Below are 13,208 nucleotides of genomic sequence, written 5' to 3'. Positions count from 1 at the left end.
CTGACTGGCTGAAGACATCAGCGGCTCACAGCTGGCGATGTTCCCCCATCATAATCCATTTGTATCGCTGGAGCTATGGCTGGCACTTTGCACGATCACCCCACATTCACCCCAGGTTCATTCATGTGCCCAAAAGAAACAATGATGCTACAGCTTCCTTCCTCCCCAACTGTAATCACTGACCACCAAGAGTCATCTGAGATCAAGGAAAAGCTGCTCCTCCAATGCTGCAGCCCCCCCCACCTCACACCCCCTTTCTAGCCTGGAGCAAATCTGAGAGAATCTTTTTGTTTGGGGGGGTTTTTTTGAAGGCAATGGGGTTAAGTGACTTGCCCAAGGCTACACAGCTAGGTAATCACTAAGTGTCTGAGGTCTGATTTGAACTCAGGTGCTCCTGACCCCAGAGCCGGTGCTCTATCCACTTCACCTAGCTGCCCCTGAGAATCTCTTTTAATAAAATTATATCTTTTGCTATGATAGTCTATGGCCCACATATTAGCCAAGAGATAATATCCTAATGATTATGACTAGCACCTAATTTACCTAATATCTGCAAACTAATTTACTGGAAAGACAAAAGTTGCAAAAAAGAGCCTGGAAATCAGACAAAAACATAGCCAAGCAACTTCTCATCCATCAATACGCTAACGATACAGTGACTGAACACTTTTGGCAGCTGCTCAGTGAGGAATCCCCCTCCCCGATATTTTCAACACTTAAATATCTGTTCAGCACAAATTTTAACCATTAAGCTTAAAGAAAACTACCAATTTGTGCCCATCCTGCCTCTCATACTTACCAGCCAACACTTAACCCTCTGGGCTTCCGCTAGGAAGTACAATGGCAAAAAGGATGTGGCCAATGGGGTAAAACCGGCTAAGGAAAGCACTCAGGTCATTGATAAATGTGAATTTTTTTTAAAAATGAAACATAGTCCAATCGCTGAAGAAACAACACTGCCAGGGACCCAAAGAGTAATAGAAATCCACCCAGTAGGCTGAAGCAAGATTGCCCCACGTCAGCAGAAGAGGTGGTGGTGGGTGGAGCAGCAGGAGCTCAGTGGCTTACAATCATTACTCATTTGATCCTCATCACCACCCTGGGGGTCGGGGCTATGACTATTCCCATTGTACAGTTGAGGAAACTGAGGCAGAGGCAAAAGTGTCTGAGTCCAGATCTGAGGCAGGTCTTCCTGACTCCACTGTGGCCCCATTAGGCAGGTTCCCACCCAAGAAGGCTCATTCATGAGCAGCATGACCCAGATGGAAGACCACCAGAACAGGAGGAGGGAGAAGGAGGAACAACAACCAAGGGCTCCCATGGCACCCTGGGCAGGAACAGATTAGGGAGAAATACCCAGGATCAGAGGGCATGGAGGGATCGCAACCTGCGCCTTTGGAAGGAGCAGCCACAGAGTCACAGAAGTATGACATAAGGATGATCATGAAGTTGTCTTCAGTAAGACGCAGATCATGTCAATTCAACTACAAGCATTTCAGAAGCCCCTGTGGGTATGTGTGGATACAATTCCCAAGAAGGAAATGCTCCTGGCTTCCAATGGGGGAGCCCAAGACATAAAGACGTCCACATAGGATCAACAGAAAGCAAATAAATACAAATAAATACAAGGTAAGAGGGAAAAGTGGGTACTTGGAGTTAGGGGCAATCAGGAAAAGATCCAGCAAAAGATGGCACTTCAGATGGGTCTTCAAGGACTACATGAAACAGAGAAGCAGGGAGGGCAGAGACGACAAGAGCAAAGACAAAGGTGGGAGGTGGGAGGTGGGAGATGAGAGATGGGGAGTGGAGAGACCAGCAGGGTTGGTGCTCCATGGAGTGGGAAGGGCAAGAGGCAGCTGCCGCCAGGGCTGGACCTGGAGAAGCGCAGAGAGCCCGTGAAAGCCCTGGGCCTAACATGGTGACCAGTCCAGGGAAGAGCCCTGGGGAGCTCCCTTAGGAAGTGCGATCTTTGAGGACACCTAGCTTTGTGTCTGAGTTCCCAAAGGTCCAGATGGACTGCAGAAGGAAGGCAAGGTGTACCCATAGCGGGGATAGGGCCCTCTCTTCCTCCCAGGCCAGTGCAGGGGTTTCACACCTCTTCTGATGCCAGCCCCAGTTGGCTGGAGCTCACCCCTTGAGGCTGGCATCCCTTTCATTTCTTTCTCAGTCTCCCTGTCCCCTGGCAACGGTGATTTCCACCTTTTTTCCTAAACCTCAGCTTTCCTGGGGGTCAGGAGGTCCAGTGAGAGAGTCTTCTCCCAATGGAGGTGAGTACCAGCTGGCCATGACATTGCTGCCTCTATGCTTTATTGACAATAGGTATTAGGGAAATGCTGGTGAAATGCAAGAGAAGCATCTCATTACCAATGACCAAAGGTTGTGCCAGGAACTGGATAAAAGGGCCCTTAGGAGCCTTAGTGAACAGATGAGCTCTTGTCTTTGATTGACTTAAAATTAGCCAAAAGAACAATGCAAAAATGTTATTCTAGAGAATAATGAAAAAGAAAAGTTAGTAAGAGAATCATAATACAATCAGCCCCAAAGGCTGGCACTGGCAGGCCACTGGACCACCCCTCTGGGCCTCAGTTTCCTCATCTGTAACAGGAGTGAAGCACATCAGATAACCTCCTAGGTCTATCAAGGGAACAAAACAAATCACTTTTTGCTATGATCCAACCACGGTGGCTCATTCACCATATATAAAATGCCAATAAAAATACTTCACGAGCCTCTTGTATTGTTCAGGCTCTTCCCAGAGATTCACTAGCGACAGATCTGGAGGACATAACAAAGGGAGAGGTTACAGAAGCAACTGGTGGCATGGTAGAGTGCAGGGCCTGAGATCGGGAAGAGCTGAATTCAAATCCAGAAGCATGACCGTGAGCAAGTCACTCCACCTCTATCTGCCTCGGTCTCCACAATAATGATGGAGACAAGTGTGCTTCACTCAGCAGAGCCCTTGGGGCACAGTCAATGTTTCATTGATGCTCATCCCCACAAAACTTCCAAGAAGATGCGGCTGGACAGAAAGCTGGCTCCAACCTGGGTTGACAGCCTCCGCTGACACATCCTGTCCGCCTATGGGACCTTTCGAGAAGTTGCAGGGCCTCATTCTCCCCTCAGAACCAGGAGTAAAGCAAGCATAGGACCCATCATTTATTGGTGATCAAAGCTTGACTTTCCCTAGAATTGACTTGCAAGAAAAGGAACAGTCATTCACTGTCCGGCCATCATCCCCCACTGACCAAGCTGGAGAGGCAGTCCTGCCAGGCCTCCTGGTCTCCACCCCGGTACACTCCACTTTCATAAAGAGTGACCTGGTACTGGGGCTCCCCGAGGCCATACAGCCAGGATGCCTGAGACTGAAGACTTGAATGCAGGACTTCGGTACTCTGAGGCCAACTCTCCCTCTTGTGAAAACTCTAATGGGATAGAAGTCTGGAAACAGGTTCCCTTTCCATGCCTCGATCTTGGGGTGGTTGGAAGACAAAGTTCCCTCTTTTTCAACCAGCCACTGGCCTGCAGGACTATCCAGCCTTCTCCAACAGACCAGTGCCTGCGACGAGGACCTCTCTGAAAACACCTGGGATAGGGGAGTCCGAAGTCCTGTATTCAAATTTCAGCATGATCTGTCTGAGGTTGTGTAAATGAAACCCGTTCACAGCCTCTCTATGAGAGCGCGGTGGCCAGAGGGGCAGTCGGAAAGACCCTCAGACACTCCCTCTCTCTTCAATGAGATGCAGAACCTAACTCTACCTGTTTCCCCACCTGAAAAAATGGACCTGACAATAGTACATACATGCTTGACAACATGACTGTGAGGATCAAATGAGTCATGTAAAACACTAAGCATGCCATGTACTGATAATAAGCACACCCTGCCTGTAAATAGGGCTGACAATTCTGTCAGTGTCCACGAAGCTCCCCGCAGGTCTAAACACTGCATCATATTATCGGTCCACAAGAGTCGTGACAACAACGGTCGAGCCAGGACTCTTCGTCCAGGGCCAGGAGCCAGCAGCCGGGCTTTGGTCCACTGTTGAGTAATGGGGGCCTCGCTGTTACACGAGCTAGAACCTCTTTGACTGGGGCAGGGAAGGGGGACACAGAACTGCACCTTTGATGTTTGGGCGCCTGGCTTTCTGCAGCCTCTGACCTGCAGGGCTGAACAAGCTTATGCCCCCTATGTTGAGCCTCTGGGCCTTCCCAGAGCTTCCTGAATAAAAGACAGAAGCAAGGTTCCTGGTCCTCTTTGAAAGCAGACAGTCAGCTAACACCCAAGCATAGACCTAGAAATCTTCCGGGACTCCCTAGGCCTCTCAATTAACATACAGACTTCTCAGTCTGGCATTTGAAGCCCACCACCATCGGCATATAATCAAACACCTCCAGGCAGTGCCCTGAACCTGCCATCGGCCTGCTGGAAGGTCCATCTTCCTCACCACTGTCCGGTTCAAGGGCTGAGCTCTCCTGGTCCCTGGCTCTCCAGTCTGCCCTCTGCCTTGTGGCTCACCCAGTCTTCCTTTATTCATCTACAAGTGGAGGAGAGGGACCCCGACCCCTGCTGTTCTGATTTGTGTCAGCCTCATGTGGCCCATGATTTCAGGGCCTGACCACTGGCTGACCACCACCCTGCCATATGCACATGCCCTTCACGTGACCAAATCCCCTCTGACACTGCCTGATCCAAGGTGGCCTTCTGGAGACCCTCAAGGTCCCTTCCATCTCCCTCCTGAGACCCAAGCTCCTTTAGGGCAGAGCTTGTCTCTGTCTCAGTAGCCCTCAATGAATCCTTTTTCTTTCCTTGATTCACCCTGGCTCCTCTGCCTTGGTTGAGTATCAGCTCCCAGAACGGAAAGGTTGGCTCACTTTTTTTTCCCTTTTTGTACCCCCAGCACAGTGTGGGTGACTAGGAAACCTTTCATCACTGATGCTGCTGCCTTGAATTTGGGGGTAGTTGAGAGTAAATACAGTAAATGAGTCTTACTGAAGGAAGACCTCTAGTCATCCGAAACACAAACCAAGCCGGGCAACTCAAGTGTTTTAAATGAACCTTTAAAATGAAAATTTCATCAAAATCTACAGTCCCCTAAGCCCAAAGGATGGGAGTCTGGTTGCCCAAGGGGTGCGGCGGCATTCCATAATGCTCTACTCCCATAAAGCATCAGCAAGTGAGACCCCTGGCCCTTTCATTGAAAACACAACCTATCTTGCTGGTAGGACCTGGCTGTTTCCTTTGAGACTGGGAAAAAGATCTTAGAATCTTGAACCCTTGGTTGACTCAACAAGTATTATTATCAAGTGTGGGCAGCAGGAATGTCTCTGTATGTCAAACAGTGTGTCCATGTATCCCAGTCACCAAAGGTCTCCCTTAGTATCTTGTGGAATCCCGTCTGGTTAGTTAATCTGTGACACCGGTTTGGGCAAGAGGGCAGGGGAGATGTTCCCAACAAAGAGCTTGCCATGGGTGCGAATCTAGCCTAGTCTGTGAAAGGAGACTCGCTGGCACAGAGGTCCACTGAGGCGAAGGTCCAAAGATGATCAGAGCATCTTCTAGCTCCCATCCTCCCTGATGGTAGAAGTCTCCCTCCATCGTACTCCCAGCCAGAGTCCTGGCCTGGCTGAGACCTGGCCTTGATGCCAGGCCATGCTTCAAACTCCCTCTTAGGGGAGTACAAGCTCCTCTGAGGCAGGGACTGCCTGCTTGCCTCACTTACCCCAATGCTCCCCAGTGTCTGAGCCACAAATCAGGTAGAGTTCTGCCCACCTCAACCTTGGAGGGCTGAACTCACCTTCGGGGAGGTCTCCCTGCCTCAAGTCCTTCCCCACTCCAATGTCCCTCCCACCAGCCAGGTCTGACCATCACCATGCCAGCCAGCCCTGAAGCCTGCCTGCTCTGGTGGCCCTTCTTTCCTTCGTGGCCTCCTGGACCTGCCCCCCCCGCAAGTGATGTTCCTGCCCTGGCAGTGTCGATGCCTCTGGCTCCCCTCTTCCTTCCCAAGGTCTATCTTCCCCTTGTGCTAAGCCCTCCTCTTCCTTATGAGATCGGCCTCCAATGATGCTCTCACTATGTTATGGTCTCCCCTCTTAGCGGGCAAGCTCCAGGAGGGCAGGGTCTGTGGGGGCCTTTCCCTGAAGCCCCAATACCTGGCACAGTATCTGGGATACAGTAAGGGCTTAACAAACACTTGTTGACTCAAGCCCAATACCTGATACTTGAAATACATGAGCTTTTAAAGATCATATTTTGAGACTATTTTTAAGCTGAGTTAAAACTTGGGCTCAGATTTAGTAGGGAAAGGCCCAGTCAAGGTCACCCAAGGGAGCCTGATGCCCTCCTGGAGGGCAGGGACCTGTTTTCTTGTTTGGGTTCATCCACCCCCCCCAGCCCCCCAGCAGAAGATGACTGGCCAAGTTGAACTTAAAGTTGAAATGTGAAAGGGTTCAAAGGGCTGCCCCAAGTCAGAGGGATGGCACCATGTGGAGACCAGGAATCCAGGTCCTCTGCCTCCAAATCTAGGTCACCTTCTGCTGAAGGACTGGTCCCCTGGTACTCAGATTTGAAGAGAACACACCACCACAAGCTCCTAACTCTGTGTTGCTTGTTTTTTGTCTTGGTTCTTTTCCCAGAATTACTAGGGCATCTGCACAGGTGAAATCTGTAAGAGTATGAGATCCCCTCCAAAGATGAAGCCTGGTGGCATTAAACATCATTCAATTCTAAGCACTCCCAGAAACAGTAAGAAACAAGATCCATGCGGGTCACCCCCCTGAGGGGTTCAGAATAGCGGACTGCAGATGCTTTCAGGCCAGGTGAGCTGGCAAGAGAGACCCCAAGGCCCAGGGAGGAAGGATCCTAGACTGGTAAATGGTGAGGACCTGACAAAGAGAAAGGAGTCTCGTCTCTGGGGCGATACTCGCTCTCTCTAGAGCATTTTAAAACATTGACAGAATTGACAGCACTTCCTATCAATTGATGCAATACTGGAATTTTTCCTGGTTTTAATCCTGAAGAATGCAGCAAAAGCACCTACAGACCCATTCTGACTCTGGGAACCAAAAAACAAGACTGAGGATGGGAAGGCAAAATAAAGAGTGAATGTTCTAGAGTCAGGGGCTGCAAACGCTGGGCCTGGGGACCAGCTCCAAATCCATGATCCTGTGAAGGGGCTTGGCCAAGACCACACAGGTGGGAAGAAGCTGAGCAGAGCCTGGAACTGGGTTGTATTCCCTGCTTGTCTATTGTTCCCAGGCTGTAAACAAAGAAGAGACCACCTCAAACTGTGACAAGGCCAGTGACCTTAATTCTAGGGCACCCCTGTCCTTATTTCACCTCCAAACAATTCAATGTGACAGTGGGGTGAAGGCAGGCAGGATGTGTTGCACAGTTTTCACCAGGCTCGATCTGAACAAAAAGAGAGCTATGCTGATGCTATTAAGCACGGATCCTTTCTTTCTGTCTTCTCTTTTTTTTTTAATGGAAGGCATATAAACCAGGTGCTTCATGGTCGGCTAACAACAACATTGTTTTCTCTGGTGGGAAAAAATTAAAATGCAAAGCCAGTATCTGCAAAATGCTTTTGTTAGAACGGAAGCATTGCTCATAAACCTATCTGGTGTTTTCGTGAAGACGCATGAACCCCTGGCTGGAAGGAGAAAAGGTTTCAACCTGAAATCAGGAACAGACCCGACTGTTTTGACTTTGAGGTATCAACTGGGCTAAGTTTTGGAGACTTAAAACGCACTTTCAGACACACACCACAGACACACCTGTCCAGACCCCAAATCTACAAACAAACCCGACCCAAACAGCCACATTTGAAAAGGTCAAGTCTTAAAAGGATCCTCTAAAAATCAGATAGATGCTCACAAATACATTTGTAAGGACACACACACTGGCTAAGTGTAGAGGGATGACTGGCCTTTGAAGGTCTAGGTTCAAGTCCTACCTTTGACCTATACTGAGTGTATGGCCCTGGGCAAGTTACTTCAATCTCCTTGCACCCCAATGTAGCTTCAATGAAATGTATCTGCACCAATGAAATCTCAAATCCAAATCCAAACTCAAATACCCAAACACACCTACACACACACACACACAAACACACAATCTTTCTCTGTCTCTCTGTCTCTCTGTCTCTCTGTCTCTCTGTCTCTCTGTCTGTCTGTCTGTCTGTCTGTCTGTCTGTCTGTCTCTCTCTCTCTCTCTCTCTCTCTCTCTCTCTCTCTCAGCAGAAGACCACTGAATCTGTAGCAGAAGAAGCTTTGGGGTAAACAAAGCAAGACAAGAGGTCCCATGGTTGCATTCTGAAATTGAGCCTGGGCTCGGCAGACCTGGCCGTGGTCAGCGGAGGGGCAGGGCCTGACAAGGACTGGAACGGGAACTTGTCCTTTGAGGGACATCACCTGTTTGTAAGCAGAAGAAGATGGCATTACTCTGGGCAGAGGCAGCTGATTTCACCCAGTCCGAGAAGCAAACACATCGGCGCAGCCATGTACAGCCTCATCAATGAGGCCGCTGAGAGGACCTCGGCCGGACCGGGCCGGGGTCTCTGCGGGCCACGAGGCCGCCCCCCCAAAGGACAGGAGCCCGGGCCAGGGCAGGTCACTGCGACCCGCGGCCAGGGAGGGCTGGACGCGCTTTCCGAGCCCGGGCTAGAACTTTGCGGGCAAAACCCCGCGAGGAGACGGAGCACCGAGGAAGAGGAGGCTGGGGGGGGGGGGGGCAGCACGGGTACAAAGTTTGGCTCGTCTCGGTCACGGAGCCCGCGGGCACCCCCTGGTGTAGGAGGGGCAGGGCAGCGGGCAGGGGGTCCCCGAGGGGGGGGGGGCGCCGAGGGGCCGGGGGGCAGGGGCAGAAGGGGAGCCCGGGGGGGGCCACGAGTGACGCGATCGAGCCGCCAGGCCCCTCGGGGGGGGGTCGGCCGCCCTTTTGCCCCCCGCGGGCAGCACAGCCCGCTGCCCCCGGGAGCCCCCCGCCTCGGCCCCGCGCCGGGGCTCCCCGTCCGGGAGGACGCGCGTCCGCTCCGGGGCCGCCCCGCGCCTACCTCGCCGCCGTGGCCGTCGAAGATGCCGAAGATGGACGGGTGGGTCTTGTTGGCCAGGTCGGTGAGGACGTGGAAGCGGTCCTCCATGTGGTCCCGGCGGCCCTGGATGGAGTACACGGCCACGTTGCGGCTCCGGAACTCCCAGGTCTTGGAGAACTCGGCCTCCAGCACGTCCAGGCCGCCCGGCCGCTCGTGCTGCATGATCTCGGCCACCTTGCCCTTGACCATCTGCACGGCGTCGCGGCTCGACTTGACGATGGTCTTGACCTCGTCCGTGTGGAAGAAGTAGCTCCAGAGCGCCAGGCTGATGCACAGCAGGAACAGCGTCTCGGGCCGCAGCAAGAAGTAGCGCATGATGCGCCCCAGCAGCGACAGCAGAGTCATCGCGTCCTCCAGCATCGGGGCGCCCCGCGCCTCCGCCCGCCCCGCCGCCCCGGGGGCCGCGGGCAGCTGCCGGGCCGGGGGCCGGGCCGGGGGCGCGGGGGCCGGGCCGGGCCGGGCCGGGGGCGCGGGGCGCGGGGGGGCGCGGGGCGCGCGGCCGCTGCCCGAGCGCCCGGACGCCTCCCGGCCGCCGCCGCCGCTCCGCGCCCGGGCAAAGTTTCCGGAGAGGCCGGGCGGGGGCGCGGGGCGCCGCGAGCCGGGAGCCGGGAGCCGCGAGCCGCGAGCCGCGAGCCGCCCCGGCCGGGCGCCGCCGCGCCGCCCCGGAGCCGCCGCCGCCGCCGGGCCCTGCCGCCGCCTGCCTGCTCGGCGCTCACGCGGCCCCCGCGCGCCCCCGCGCTCGCGCCCGCCCGCCCCGCCCCCGCCCCGCCCCCGCCGCGCCCCCGCGCTCGCGCCCGCCCGCCCCGCCCCGGACACGCCCCCGACACGCCCCCCGCCGGCGGAGCGCGAGGGGCGGGGCGGGCACGCGCCGGGGCCTCCCCCCCCCCGCGGGCCGGCCCACGCCCGCCCGGCCGGGGGGGAGCGCAGGGAGGGGCAGGGGCGCGGGGGAGCCCCTCGGACGCTGTCCGGCGCCCCGTGCCCGGCCGCGGGGCAGCGGCGCCCGGCTCGGCTCCGGCCTGCGGGCCGAGGACTTGCCGCCGCCGCCGGGATCGGAAGCCGCCCTGAGCCCCCCCCGCCCCGCGCGGTGGTGCGGTCCGCGGCGCCGCCCTAAGGCGAGCCGGGAGGGACGCACTTGCTCGGCGCGAGCGGGGCCGGGTTCGGGGCCGGGGGCCGGGGGGTTCCGGGGGCCGGGGCCGGGGGCCGGGGGGCCGGGTTCGGGGCCGGGGGCCGGGTTCGGGTTCGGGGCCGGGGGCCGAGTTCGGGGCCGGGTTCGGGGCCGGGGCCGGGGGCCGGGGGCCGGGGCCGGGGGCCGAGTTCGGGTTCGGGTTCGGGTTCGGGTTCGGGGCCGGGTTCGGGGCCGGGGGCCGGGGCCGGGGCCGGGGCCGGGCCGCAGCGGGGCCGCGGCTCCCGGAGCTTTGGCGGATGAGGACCCTGGGCGGCACGCGCGAGGCCCCGGGGCCCCCTGCCCGCAGGTGAGGCCGGGGCTCCGAGAAGCGCCCGCTGTGCCCCCCGGCCCCGCCCCCAGCGGGAGGTTGGGGCGCCCCTTCCCCTCACACTCGGCCCCGCGAGCAGGCGCCGCCTCGGCTGGGGAAGCGGCCGGGAGCCCCAGAAGAGAGTAGCCCCGCCCCCGGGCCTCTCCTGCCCCCCAAGTGCAGCTGCCCCGCGGCAGGCGCAGCCCCAGCCGGGCTTCTGTCCCGCCCGGCTCCGTGTCTGGCCCCCCCAGGCCTGCCCAGTTTGGGGGTCACCTTAGACCCCAGCAGCTGAGGACAACGGGCCGCAGCACCCGACGGGGCAGGGTGTTCGTTGAACAGGGAAGAGCCAGCTGTGCGTGGCACGGAGCCTTCCCCGGGCACCCCCGGTGCCAGGCACTCGGCTCAGCCTAGAGGCTTCTGGACAAACTGGGTTTTTAATTCAAGAGATTTGACCCGAGCGCAGACGGGCAAAAAAAATGGAAAAAAGCATGTTTCTCTATGAAATCAATTTTAATTAAACTCGGTTTAATTAAACCAAATTAATTAAACTGAGTGATGAGTTAAGTTCCCCACCACTTTATTTTCCTGGGGGGGGGGGGGGGACGGGGGACAATATAGAGAACATAAATTCCCATATAACATCTTTTAAACTATTTAAATTTGAATTGATTTTATTTACCTAAATTTGAATTTTACAGAAATTAAAATTTAGTTTTGGTCAAAGTATATGAATAAACATTTTTTTCCTTAAAAAAAGTGGAAACTGTTAAGTATTCTCCAAATGCCTCTTATAATAGGGGGCAAGGAAACAACTCTGAAGTCTTATCTCCCACCTAGAAAACTGGCAAAGGTGGGAATAATCAGTGTTGGAGCATATGTGGAAAGATGAGCACATAGATAATGCACTCTGGGGGCAATGTGAATTGGTCTAATCTTAACAGATACTTGTTTGGAATTGGGCAAAAAAAAACGACTGAAATGTCCCACCCTTTAACCCAGAGATTCCAAGCATAGGTGTCCCTAGATTTAGAGCAGCACTTCCTGTGATAGCATGGAGCCTATGCCCACTCACTGAGGTACAGTCATCGAATGGAATTTTTTTTCACCATAAGAAACAAAAAATATGATAAAGGAAACCAAAGGGAAATTGAGATCAAATGATCTAAAGTGAAGGAAATCAGGAAAAAACAGTGACAACATCTATGGGGGGAATGGGAAAATGAAAGATGCAAGATTACAATGATCACGTGATTGCTATTTTGAGACGAGTCCAATTCTTTGGACTCATTTGGGGTTTTCTTGGCATTTCCTTCTGCACCTCATTTAACAGTTGAGGAAATGAAGATAAAAAAAAAAGGTGAAGAGACTTGCCCAAGTCACATAGCTAGGAAATGTCTGAGGCCAGATTTGAACTCAGGAAGATGAGTCTTTTTTGACTACAGACTTCAGACTCAGTATAACAACTGTGCCATCTAACTGCCCTTATAAGGATGCTTAGTCCCACAAAGAAAAGATAGGAGACTTTCTCCTCCTCTTTGCAGAAGTGGGAGATAGAGTCAGACATTTCCAATATATTGATTAATTTTACTGAATTGTTCCCCTCCTTTTAAATTTCTTTTTGTTGTAAAGGATAGCTTATGTTTTTTGGTAGGGGGTTGCAAGGCAATGAAGTTAAGTGACTTGCCTAAGGTCACTCAGGTAATTATTGTCTGAGGTCAGATTCGAACTCAGATTCTCCTGACTCCAGGGCCACTGTGCCATCTAGCTGCCCAAGAAGATGACTATGAAAAAAAAAGGTCAAATTAAAAATGAAATCAACAAAATTGATTTTTTTTTAAAAAGACTGAATCCATGGGAACCTAGAATAAGACATTTAACTCATTTGTTTTACAGATGGGGACAGTAAGTCTCAGTGCAATTCATTCCCTTGCCTCATATCATACAGGGTAGTGTGGGAGAAGACTTGGGTTTTAATAAACTCATGTTGTTGGCATCCAAATCTGGTTCATTTTTCCCTGAACCATACTCCTAGCATTTATTAGAGCCTCTTTGTCTTAGAAGCCTTTAAGGCTGCTCGTTGTGGCCCATCTGATGACTGTTGTGATGACTACAATTCATCTTCCAGTATTTGGTCAGACTGTCAGCATGAGGTTCATCTGACCCTGAAGGTAAAGTGTCATGAGGAAATAACACCTAAATTGGTAACAGAAGGAACTTAGATTGTTGCCCTCTTCCATGGCCCTGCCCATCACCTTCTCCAGTCCTTGAATTGTCAGTCTCTGTCCTTACGGCCTGCAGTCCCTCTGCTGTGTCAGTAATCTGTTCTACTGAATTTTATCTTCCTAAGCACTAATCTCTTACTCTTCACCATTGCCAGAAATTCTTAATTCCTATATGATCTGTAAAAATAATTTTTTTTACATCTCACTCATTTTCCTCTTTCCTTTAAAATAGTAGCCTTGTCCAAGCTCCTACTTTGAGACTTATTGAAGATGGGACTCTAAAAGGCCACCTCCCTCATTTCTCTTCCTCCCTTCAAACAAATCTCCCCCCAATACAAAAATCATGTCACCCCTTCATACACAAACCTCTCATATATTATTCTGATTTAAAGGCTTTCCCCATGACCATAAGCCACAAAGGCAGAAAA

At 53.4% G+C, this 13,208-nt stretch overlaps 1 protein-coding gene across 1 annotated transcript in view; it reads right to left on the bottom strand.

Moving 5' to 3' along the window:
• PPM1L (protein phosphatase, Mg2+/Mn2+ dependent 1L) overlaps nucleotides 1-9,454 on the bottom strand; it is a 242,204-nt gene extending 232,750 nt beyond the window's left edge. Inside the window, exon 1 of the mRNA XM_074190854.1 lies at nucleotides 9,048-9,454. Coding sequence (XP_074046955.1) covers nucleotides 9,048-9,446 — 399 coding nt within the window. The 5' untranslated portion in view covers nucleotides 9,447-9,454. The remainder of the gene's footprint in view (nucleotides 1-9,047) is intronic.
• Between the last annotated feature and the right edge of the window lie 3,754 nt (nucleotides 9,455-13,208).

The sequence above is a fragment of the Macrotis lagotis genome, chromosome 6 (genome assembly GCF_037893015.1).
Source record: "Macrotis lagotis isolate mMagLag1 chromosome 6, bilby.v1.9.chrom.fasta, whole genome shotgun sequence".
NCBI lineage: Eukaryota > Metazoa > Chordata > Mammalia > Peramelemorphia > Peramelidae > Macrotis > Macrotis lagotis.
This window is presented reverse-complemented; position numbering and strand designations above follow the sequence as displayed.